The 11781-nt window shown below is 34.1% G+C and overlaps 1 protein-coding gene across 1 annotated transcript; it reads right to left on the bottom strand.

The window, feature by feature from the left end:
- Positions 1 to 1016: 1016 nt before the first annotated feature.
- prl2 (prolactin 2) lies at positions 1017 to 5272 on the bottom strand. Its single transcript, XM_048156202.1, has 5 exons — positions 5091 to 5272; positions 4722 to 4900; positions 3551 to 3658; positions 3022 to 3201; positions 1017 to 1959 (listed from the first exon to the last, which is right to left on the bottom strand). The coding sequence occupies exons 1-5, from the start codon at positions 5110 to 5112 to the stop codon at positions 1768 to 1770; spliced, it is 681 nt and encodes a 226-aa protein (XP_048012159.1). The 5' UTR covers positions 5113 to 5272; the 3' UTR covers positions 1017 to 1767.
- Between the last annotated feature and the right edge of the window lie 6509 nt (positions 5273 to 11781).

The following is an 11781-nucleotide window of genomic DNA, read 5'->3' as shown; positions in this document are numbered from 1 at the left end:
ATCTTTCTGTATGCCCTATGTGGGGACCATACGCCACAGGGCATACAGTTTTAAATCTTACTTGCCACAGCAAGTCTTGCGTATTTGTCTTATTGCTGTTTGCTATCTGACTGTCGATTCCAGAAAGCTCAGCTCTTAGGTTGACTCTGGTGGGTAACATAAGATGAGCATCAGCCATCTCATCTGATTTTAGGAGCTGTCCATCAAAATATAGCCCAGAATGCCAGAGGACAATGATCCACTATAGAGTAAAGCATTTAGCCCTACAAAGAAAAAAAAGGCTCTAGACTATCAAGGAGGCTTACAGTTCAGACCTGAAGGTTTTTTTTTATTTTTATATATATATATATATATATATATATATATATATATATATAGGTCTGATATTTATCTTTAATGCACTTATTGTTTATTATACTGAGCAGAAATGTTGAAATACTAATTTATATATTCTTTGCACCACAGCCCCCTCTAGTGACAAACCAAAGGTTAAGAACTTTCTGAAAATCTACGGCTGCTGTACTAACTATTGCGGCAGCATATAGTACGTTCTGACTTGTGGCATTTGCTAGAATGTGAAACAGCCCTTGTTCTAAACTTCATCTTCCATTTACAGTATAATGAATAAAGGACATAACATCATTTTCTAAGACAAATATTTGTAAGGTATCTGCATAATGCATCGATCTAAGCACTTAGACTACCTTAAAACTTAAAGAAAGACCTTTTTTTTCTTGTGGTCTTTAATGTGTTTTACAAATAGGCTAATGCAGTTTTCCTAGACAACATTATTGTGTTCTTTCATAGATTTGTCCTCCTTGAACATGACAGCGCACCTGATTCTGTGACATGTTCTGGTAAAATGGTAAAGTTCAGACAGAAGCACTGGCCCCAGGCTGAGACTGAACTCTTTCTAATTGGAGGTCTTTCTGTCCTACTGTATGAAGAGTAACTTGTCATTATATGCAGAGGGCAAGCTAGAGACACACACAACTCCCATCCAGAATACTCAAGGCCAGATTTAATTTAATTAAATAAATTTTCACCCCAAAGCATGTGTAGTTTTATTACATTGTTTTTTTTAATGATATAAAAAGATCAAAAAAAATCAAATCAGAAACAGTCTCCATATATGATTGTATTATTGTGTGTGTGTGTGTGTGTGTGTGTGTGTGTGTATGTGTATGGTTTATTAAAATAATAATAATAATAATAATAATAATAATGTCATCTCACTGGACATTTGCAACTTTATATGAAAATAATATTTTATAATAATTGTCGATGTTCAGTGTTGTGTAGTGGAAAATGTGCTTAGAACACAATTTCAAGAAGTTTAATTCATATTCTTTAATAAATACAGTAAACACTGTGTCTCTGCTGAAGAGTCTACAGTTTTATTTAAATTTTGTGTTGTCAGTTCATTCAGTGAAAATTTGCTTTGCAACTGAATGATAAATAAAAAAAAAAAAAAAAAAGGAATTTAACTGATGTGGAAATATAAATAGAAAGCACTTGGTACATAGAAAAATATTATAAAGAATGAATTGACTTCCAGTTAGAGGCGAAACAGAATTTCCCCCTCTCCTGCTGCATACTATTTACGTTTTGATAATTATAGCAGTGAATTGGCTTGGAGTACTAGCGATGCAATAAGGATCTGATGAAGTCTTAATTGATGGTGCAGAGTCAAACATGCTTGATAAGTGGGGGCCAGCATGTGTAGTCCATTAGTGCAGGTAAAAGGCCCATGTTTTTTTTGCTTTCCTAACAGTCATGCTCAGGTACAATTCTGCACTTAAGGATCTTTAGATAGTTCTGGACTTTGTTTGAATCACGGCGGAAGCAGTACAGGAGCTCGTAGTCGCTCATAGCCTCTCCACTGTCAGATATCGGAAGCATGGTTTCTGGTTCCGACAGACCTGTCACAAAGTTTCCAAGCATCCCCAGCACCCTCATCTGACAGAGGACGAGAGAGACACAATGAATGAATCACAGTGTTGCAGGCATTTTCTATAAATAGGTAAAGAAAGTTCAGAAACTGTTTGTCAACCACAGGAGTTCAAACCGAATATTTTTGTTTCATTTTTTTATGTTTAGTTTTTGTTTTTCATTTAGTTTTTTTGTTGTTTTATTTTGTTCCAAATGCTCCAAATGTTCCAGATGGTGCAAATTTTTGTGTGATGCTTAATTTAATGTGTCAATGTTGGTTTAGCCTGAGGCCAAATTTTAGTTTAGTTATTGATTAAACTATACATTTCCAATGAAGTAAAGAAAATATTTAGATGTATATGTTATTATTTTTTTCTTGCAATAACTTGAGTGAGGTTAAATCATTAAGCTTGACAAATATAGTAAAATACTAACATTTGTGTTAAAATAAAGAAAATGAAATGGGTCCACATTTTTTATTTTTTTCTCCATATCACAATTTTAAGGAATGTATTTTTTCTTGGTTTTCTTTTATTGATTGATTGGTTGATTGGTTGATTGATTGGTTGGTTGGTTTATTTATTGAAAAATGTGTTAGATAAATAATTTGTTTAAAAAAAATTAAAATAAATTTTAAATAGTTTTTACTATTATGGATGAAATGTTAATTATACAACTAAAATTAAAAAATATATATTATTTCAACAGATTGTGCCAAAATGATTACATTGATTTATCATTTTACTTTAAAAGAAATCTCAGGTGTGACAACCCAAAATTATAATTTTAGGTGTGGATATAGATCGATATTGATAAAATGTTTAAAATCAGCTACACTTCATTGGTATTCATAATGTTGTGTTCAAAGATAGTTGATCTAACATATCTAATACTGTAGTTTTCACAACAGAAATCATATCTAATGCTTATAGTATACCAAAGTGCCCAGTGACACAATCAGGTGACACACTTTTCTGCTTATTTCTAATAAATGACACAGACACACTCTGGCCTTTGTCATGTACCCATCTCCTGGACCTTCTTAACCATGCACTTCCGTTTCTTATTTCCTGCTTTGACGTGACTCACCTTTTCAGCTACTTTCTCCACCCCTTTCCTCAGCTCGTGAGCCATGTCACCCATCTCCAGGGCTTTGTTACTGCTGAAGCTGTTGAAGTCCTGCTGGTGAGCCATGCTCTGGTGCAGCTGGAACAGGGGGTCCCTCCAGGCCAACAGCAATTTAAGAATCACCTCCGTTAACTCTTCACGCTAAGACACGAGATTTAAAGAGTTATTGAAGGTACAGCATGAAGTTATTTCTCATTTTTACAGCAGTTGATTTGTCTGAAACGGCATAAGTTCAACTAATGAGGCTTAAGAGTTTGAGGAGATGGTTGCTGGGTTACTTAATTTAGCAGATGTGGCTTTAAGTACATTAATTGATGGGACAGTCCTCCTGGGACAGGCTGCGGTTAAGTGCTTTGCTCAAGGGCACAGAGGTGATAAAACAGCAGTGGGATTGGAGAACAAGGCCCATTAATGACACGCAATGGCAGCATAATCACAATGCAGTTTAGATCTGAACTTGCATTTTTAGGTTTGTTGGGGTTATACTCACAGCTAGTTTCTGTGCGTTTTCTTTGCCATTTGGAGTCAGTATGTTGGAGGTGTGACACTTGCGATAGATCTTTCCAATATGGTTTTTGCTGGGCAGGAAATACTGTTCCTTTAAACAAAATAAATAAATTAATTAATAAATAGAGAAGATGTGGAAAAAGAAAAAAATGTTGTTAAAGAGCTATCTTTCAAAAGAAATATATAGAGAGAAACTGAAGCCACACTAAAAGTTCACAAATTTGTATAATTGTAATATTATTTAACTGTTAATAAAAAATAATTATTAAATGTTAATAAAATCGTTATTCATCATATTAGTCAACATTTAAATTGCATACAATTAATATAGATTATATACAATTCTATAATATAGAATGTATAGATTTTATATTTAAATAATTTACAAGTTATTTAAATGCTGTTATGCATTTTATTATTATGTACAATAAAATATCAGAGATCTAAATATCTGATGCACTTTTTAAATATAAAAATGTCTATTATTATTTAAATTAATTCTTTATATTAGCAAAAAAGTTCATTTTACTGTTAAGTTATGTATTTTATTATCATGCACTTTCATGCACCTATTATTTTAATCCATACTTGATATTAGCAAAAAGAGAATTTTATCTTAGTCAGTTTGTAAGTTATACATGTTTTGTGCATGTGTAATGATTTGACATCTAACAAATGGTTATTTTTTCCCCTTTTGAGATAAGTACTATAATTTTTTTTCCCCCTGATTTATCACAACATTTTTTATTTTGTCAAATCAACTTAGATAATTAATGTAGTTCAGATAACATAATATTTTGAGGTTCTGTTGATTAAACCAATCACCTTCATTTTATTAACTCAAATTTTTTAATTTCAATGAGCCACATTTTAAGGCAACCAGGTAACTTACTTTTTTAAGTTAAACCAACAATTCTTTTTTACTGTCTGGTAATTATCATCAATATTTGCAAATCATATACCAAGGATTTTGAAATATGATCATTCTTATTGGACATATATGATTAGAAATGTTCTTTTAGCTAAAAATGCATTTACAACATGTAGAAATAAAACTTTACTCTAGCATCAGCACAACATTTTACAACATCCTTGTTTCAATGACAGTTGCATTAGAACAGTTAGAAGTAGAAGAAGAGACAGATGTGACTCACAAACTCTGAGTGCAGATCGTTGGAGAGGCTGTGCATTCTGGCAGAGTGCTGAATGACCCTGTCGAAGAGATCTGCCAGGGACGGGACGTGACATCCTGATGGCCCATGTGCGCAGATGGGTGCAGAGCCGACACGGCCGTGAGGATCCAGGCACAGAAGTGCCACAAGCAGCGCAGCCACTGCCGCCAGAGACAAACCCACAGAGAGAAAGAGAAATAGAGACACAAGGTTAGAGAAAATGTAAGTTCTGCAGAGAAATACATCCACAGATGGAGAAAGAGATTTGATTTCTAACTGTGGACAGCCACACGGGCTTCAACAGCTAGCAAGTCTCTTTGAATCAGAGCCTCTGTCAGTTCATGGAAATACCTTGCTTCAGGCTCCTAGACATTCTGAGAGGAGAGGAGAGGAGAGGAGAGGTTGTGGAAAAGCAAGGGGTCGGACTGCTATTTAAAGTGTCCGGAGTTTAGGTGCTGAGGGACGGCTCTGCCCATTAAAGAGAATGAAGGAACGAAAGGGGCGGGCATGAACAGTATGCGTGCGTGATGATGGCGTGATTGTCGTAGTCCATTGTGTCTGTTCCTTCAATCAGATGGTGACTAATGCCGCTCCCCCCCCCCATCCCAGTCCCTGCAGGCTGCCCGCTTCGATTTTGCGTTCTTACCTCTTTAACCCTCTCTCTTTCCTGTCATCTGCCCCATCAGAGTAGCCTGGATGATTGCCACATTTGCCTTCTGACATCCTACATGACCCAAAACGCCAGTGAGCCGTGCACTTTAAATAGTCATTGTAGAGAATAAATAGTTTACAGAGCTGGAATGAGTTGACTTTAGAGTTTTTAATTAATTCAGCCTTGTCAGTGATCAGTGATGCATTTGAATAATTCCAAAGACTGGAAAATGTCAAAGAGAAAAATAAATATATATTATAAATAGAGCTGTCAAGCAATTACAATTTTTAATCTAATTAATTACATTATGTGGCGATAAATTAATCAAATTAATCGCAGATTACATCAAATTTGGCTAAGAAATTACCTCCAAAAGATAATTAAAAGTCATTATTGTGTAAAACATCAAACAGACATTACAGAAATAGCTTCAGAAAGAAATATTTCATTTGATTCAACATAAAATACCTTTTGGACCATGAGGTGAACAATGCCTTTTTCATGTTTTCATGTGGAAATATGAAATATTTTTAATTAGATTATACTCTAATAAGAAACTAAAACTGTCAGTAGGTGGTGGTAAATGCCTTAAAGGTGGGGCAAGTAGATTTTGAAAAACACTGGAAGTTAGTTGGGCCGACACCATTAACAAACGTGTAACCAATCAGCATATAGTGGTCGAGGAGACAGAACGAGCAAGAGGGAGATTTGGAAAAAAAAAACTGCAGAAAGAGAGAAGAATATCACTGGAATGAAGGGTTATGACTGGGCAAGATCTTTAGGACCCACTTTAATATTAGAAAGGCTTTCCAGCGCTTTAGAGAGCTAAGCGGGAAGTCCTGAAAACAGATGTGGAGGCTGCTTTGATTCCACTTCACATGTGAGTAACACTGGGTTTGAATGCCATTGATTGTCTGGAGATGCTGTGCTGTTTGTATTTACTCTTGAGTACTGTACGTTCATTTTTTGTGCTTCCTTGTTGTTCATTCATCATCTGCGTTTTATTTGCATTTTGTTGTGCATCAGCTGTGATAAACAGACATCCACTCTCGCATTGCATGTGTAACAGTGACAGCAATACAGCTAGTGAGAGTTGTGCAGGTAAACCACTGCACACTGACGATTGCTAGAGAATGAGGTGTTTAGCATCATTGTTAGTGGCCTCACCTCCAATAGGATTGGAAAGTGAGTTTTGGAGGTGGAGCAATGAAGAGAGGGGTGGGTTTTTTGGGTTGATTTCAAATATCAACAAAGTCCAACAGCATTTTTGAACATCTACTTATCCCACCTTTAATGATTAAGTTAATTCATTCATTCATTCATTCATTCATTCATTCATTCATTCATATTTTGTCTTTATATTTTTGTTGGCAAAACTGAGCAAAAATGGTCAATATTATGTCTAAAACAACACAATATTAACTTTTTATTTATTGAACTGTTGTATCAAATCAGTAGGGCCTATCGCATTTCACAAAATAGCACGCAAATGATATTGCACTAGTTACTCGTGTGATATACAATAGCTTCACTATATGATGTTTTATTAACAAAGTTCAGGAGGAGCACGTTCAGAAAATTAACACAGTATTCAGTTAATCAACTCAGTTAATGACAAGAGGTACATTTACAGTTCGTTTGACAGTTTATCAGCATCCCTCCACCACCCCATCTCCTCACTTCTAGTTCTAACTTACCACAATCGGGGGGAGTACTCTGGGTTCGGGCCAAAATTATGAGCTCAGAGCCCTCCCCCTGGACAGCACGGCAAATATGCATAACCTTTACTCTGCTTAATTATATGTAAGTGTGAATTAGTGAAATCATATGATGTACTGTAAATATTAGACAAAAACTCATACAGGGGCATTTTTTTGCCCTAATATCTTGAATTTTAGGGACAATCTAACTGCATTCTATAGGTTTCATCATGCAATGAGTTGTTGCCCTGCATCATATTTGTCATCAATCAACTGAATGAAATGTCAGATGACCTACGTAGGTCTAGGGTGTGGCAAGTGCATTAAATGTGCTATGCACGTTATATTATATTGTGTTATATTAGATTTTTGCATGTCTCATATTTTACCTTTAAATAAAATGGTTATAAATAAAATGTAAAATAAATGTGTATATTATATCATATGTGACACTGGACCACAAAACCAGTCATAAGGGTCAATTTTTGAAATTGAGATTTATACATCTGAAAGCTGAATAAATAAACTTTCTATTGATGTATGGTTTGTTAGGATATGACAATATTTGGCCAAGATACAACTATTTTAAAATCTGGAATCTGAGGGTGCAAAAAAATCTAAACATTGAGAAAATCAATTTGTGATTTGTCCAAATGAAGACCTTAGCAATGCATATCCATAAAAATACATTTTTGATATATTTACAAAATATCTTAATGGAACATGATCTTTATTTAATATCCTAATGATTTTTGGCATAAAATAAAAATCGATAATTTTGACCCATACAATGTATGGTTGGCTATTGCTACAAATATACCTGTGTGACTTACTGTATGACTGGTTTTGTGGTCACATACAGTACAGTCCAAAAGTTTGGAACCACTAAGATTTTTAATGTTTTTAAAAGAAGTTTCGTCTGCTCACCAAGGCTACATTTATTTAATTAAAAATACAGTAAAAAACAGTAATATTGTGAAATATTATTACAATTTAAAATAACTGTGTACTATTTAAATATATTTGACAAAGTAATTTATTCCTGTGATGCAAAGCTGAATTTTCAGCATCGTTACTCCAGTCTTCAGTGTCACATGATCCTTCAGAAATCATTCTAATATGCTGATTTGCTGCTCAATAAACATTTATGATTATTTTCAATGTTGAAAACAGTTGTGTACTTTTTTTTTCAGGATTCCTTGATGAATAGAAAGTTCAAAAGAACAGCATTTATCTGAAATACAAAGCTTCTGTAGCATTATACACTACCGTTCAAAAGTTTGGGGTCAGTAAGAATTTTTATTTTTATTTTTTTGAAAAGAAATTAAAGAAATGAATACTTTTATTCAGCAAGGATGCATTAAATCAATCAAAAGTGTCAGTAAAGACATTTATAATGTTACAAAAGATTAGATTTCAGATAAACACTGTTCTTTTGAACTTTCTATTCATCAAATAATCCTGAAAAAAAATATTGTGCACAAATATTTTGTACAATTGTACACATTAAATGTTTATTGAGCAGCAGATCAGCATATTAGAATGATTTCTGAAGGATCATGTGACACTGAAGACTAGAGTAATGATGCTGAAAATTCAGCTTTGCCATCACAGGAATAAATTACTTTGTGAAATATATTCAAATAGAAAACAGTTATTTTAAATTGTAATAATATTTCACAATATTACTGTTTTTTACTGTATTTTTAATTAAATAAATGTAGCCTTGGTGAGCAGACAAAACTTCTTTTAAAAACATTAAAAATCTTAGTGGTTCCAAACTTTTGGACTGTACTGTATATCATATCATATCATATCATATCATATCATATCATATCATATCATATCATATATCATATCATATCATATCATATCATATCATATCATATCATATATCATATCATATCATATCATATCATATCATATCATATCATATCATATCATATCATATCATATCATATCATATATCATATCATATATCATTGTGAGGGAGGAGTCAATTAAAATATTTGGAAAAGAGAATAAAAGAAAGATAGCAAATACAAAGAAAAATCAATGTATGTAAAACATTCACAAATTATTATAAAAAAAAAAAAAAAAAAAATATATATATATATATATATAGTCTATTCAGTGTTTTGAGGTGGAGGAAAATGGACATTGTATATGCTGATGGCAAAATAGAGCTTGCTTGAAATAGGAAGGAAAAATACTTTGTGTTTTTTAGTCACAGCGAACACTTGAGGTGATCACAGTGAACACTCTTTCTGCTTAAGGCCCAGTTCACTCACGCTGAACACACTGATCCGACGAAACCCAACAACCTTTGGAATGTGGTGATTGATGTGACAAGTATGATCTAGCCTTTTCCCTTTATCCTTGTGTGTTTGAATTCAGCATGTCTTGCTGCATGTGCTTGGTAAGAGACACTCAACCTCAGACATTTATGTAAATGCGGTTGGATGTACACTGTGACGACGATCATACGCCACCCAACCCTCAAGGCATGACATGTGCGGCTATGTTAAACTGAATGTAACTATGACGCCAGCCGGCTGGAAATGGGTCAAACAAGACAGGAGGACTATTATTAGATGCAAAATCTTACAAACTGTCATAAAACAGTAAGTCTTTCTCTCAAATGTTCTGGGATGAAAATAGCATGTGGACAAAATGCCACTTTATATGATGATGTGCATGAAACAAGCTGACAGAAGTGCTAAGAATGAGGTGACTGGATAAAACTAAAAATAGTTTTCTTTTGTTGCTAAAGTACAGTATTACCATTCAAAAGTTTAGGCTTGGTAAGATTTTTAAATGTTTTTTTTTTTTTTTTTTTTTGAAAGAAGTGCCTTATGCTGACAAAGGCTGCATTTATTTGATCAAAAATATATTCAAATTAGTATTATTGTGAAATATTATTACAACTTTTTATGTCATTTATTCCTGTGATGAAAAAACTGAATTTTTAGCATGATTTCACATGATCCTTCACATGAACTCAGAACATAGATCTGCATTTTATGATGAAAAGGCCTACTCAGTCTTGTTCATACTGACATTTGTTGGGTTTGGTAAGGTATAGGCATCAAAGAAGTGTATATATCAGGTCTTTTGGCTCCACGTGAGGTTGAACAGAATTAATGACTCAGTCTCTGTTCACACACAGCACAACGTGGGGTGAAATTCAGACCCAAACACCCAGCGGGGCTCCATGCAGTGTATTCAAGTTATGCAACATTTTTTAATTCAGGGCATATTGTCTGTTCATTTGCTGGATTGTCTGCTCTGATATTTGTCCCTCTCAGTGACTTCTTGTCTCATTTCATCATATCGATGTGCTATGACTCTCTTCCTCAGCTAGGTACAAGATCACCATTCTTTTATTTTATTTTATTTTATTTTATTTTATTTTATTTTATTTTATTTTATTTTATTTTATTTTATTTTATTTTATTTTGAGACTAATAGGATCCAGCACCATGGACAGCAACTGAATGTCTTTTTTTAATCTTCGAGGCAGGACATGTGGAGACTTCTGTTAAAAACGTGTGGTAGGCAAGATTGCAAGATTGCATTTGATGTGAATGTAATTAAGTTGTGCAAAGTCAACATCAACAAATGCTCAATTAATGACCTAATAATTGTGATTTATAAACCTTTTAATAAATAGTAAGTCAAACTTTCATACTCTGCAAAAGTTCAAAAGTCTAACCTCATTCAATCGCAAAGAAAGAACAAATTAACTTTAAAAAGACATTATGAATCATACATTGAGTGGGGACATACCAGGTTGACATTTCCACCCATAAACATACATAAAGATGGACAAATGCACTCTCAAGTATAGACAATATATGTACATAAATAGCATCAATGTCTTCTAGATCCTTTTAAACATGAGAGCCATCCAAAATGTACTTTGAGAAAATTGTTGGTGAAATGAAAATGATTTATTTGAAGTCTCTGTCTAATTGAAAAGTTGTTTTCTGACTTCCTGAAAAGACTTTGGCTCATGTCTGGCCTTCATGACTGTGCTTAAAGACATCACCTGCATTCACATTTATTATATAATAGATGAACATCATTGCTTTTTGGCAAAAATGCCTTTTAGAGGGTCCGTGATAAAGAGACTGCTGCTGGGCCACGTGCACTCAGAGCAGGCAGGCGGTTGCGTTTATGGTTGCTTTAGATGGGTTCCATATGGAACTAGCAGGCTGCATATGTATACATCTGGCAGGCTAGGTAGGAGATTTTACATAGATCCGCCTCCCAAGTGTTTGGAAAAAGTATTAGCAAAGCAGTTAGTTAATATGACATGACACAGGGTTACAGAGGTCTTCATGTTTGGCTGCATGTTCGTGTAGTGTGTGCAGCCCTTAAACCGGCGTGCTGCTGAATCGCTGAATCACACTAATGTTTTGGTAGCAATAAGACTCACCTTTGACCACTCACATTGGCTCGCATGGCTTATGATGTCATACAGTGAACTGATGTGAACAAACACTGACAGGAAAGGGTAAAGAGAGTATTCAGAACAATTGGGTATTCATTACAGTCGAGTTGTGGATTTTATGGGATGTTTTTTCAGATAAGCAGTCATTGCTGAGGATATGTGCATGTGAGTAATTTTGAGTTTGGACTGCCCATTTATGCTTGTATATTTTCCTGTTTACTTTTTTTTTCTGTA

Source organism: Megalobrama amblycephala, linkage group LG14, assembly GCF_018812025.1.
Source record: "Megalobrama amblycephala isolate DHTTF-2021 linkage group LG14, ASM1881202v1, whole genome shotgun sequence".
NCBI lineage: Eukaryota > Metazoa > Chordata > Actinopteri > Cypriniformes > Xenocyprididae > Megalobrama > Megalobrama amblycephala.
This window is presented reverse-complemented; position numbering and strand designations above follow the sequence as displayed.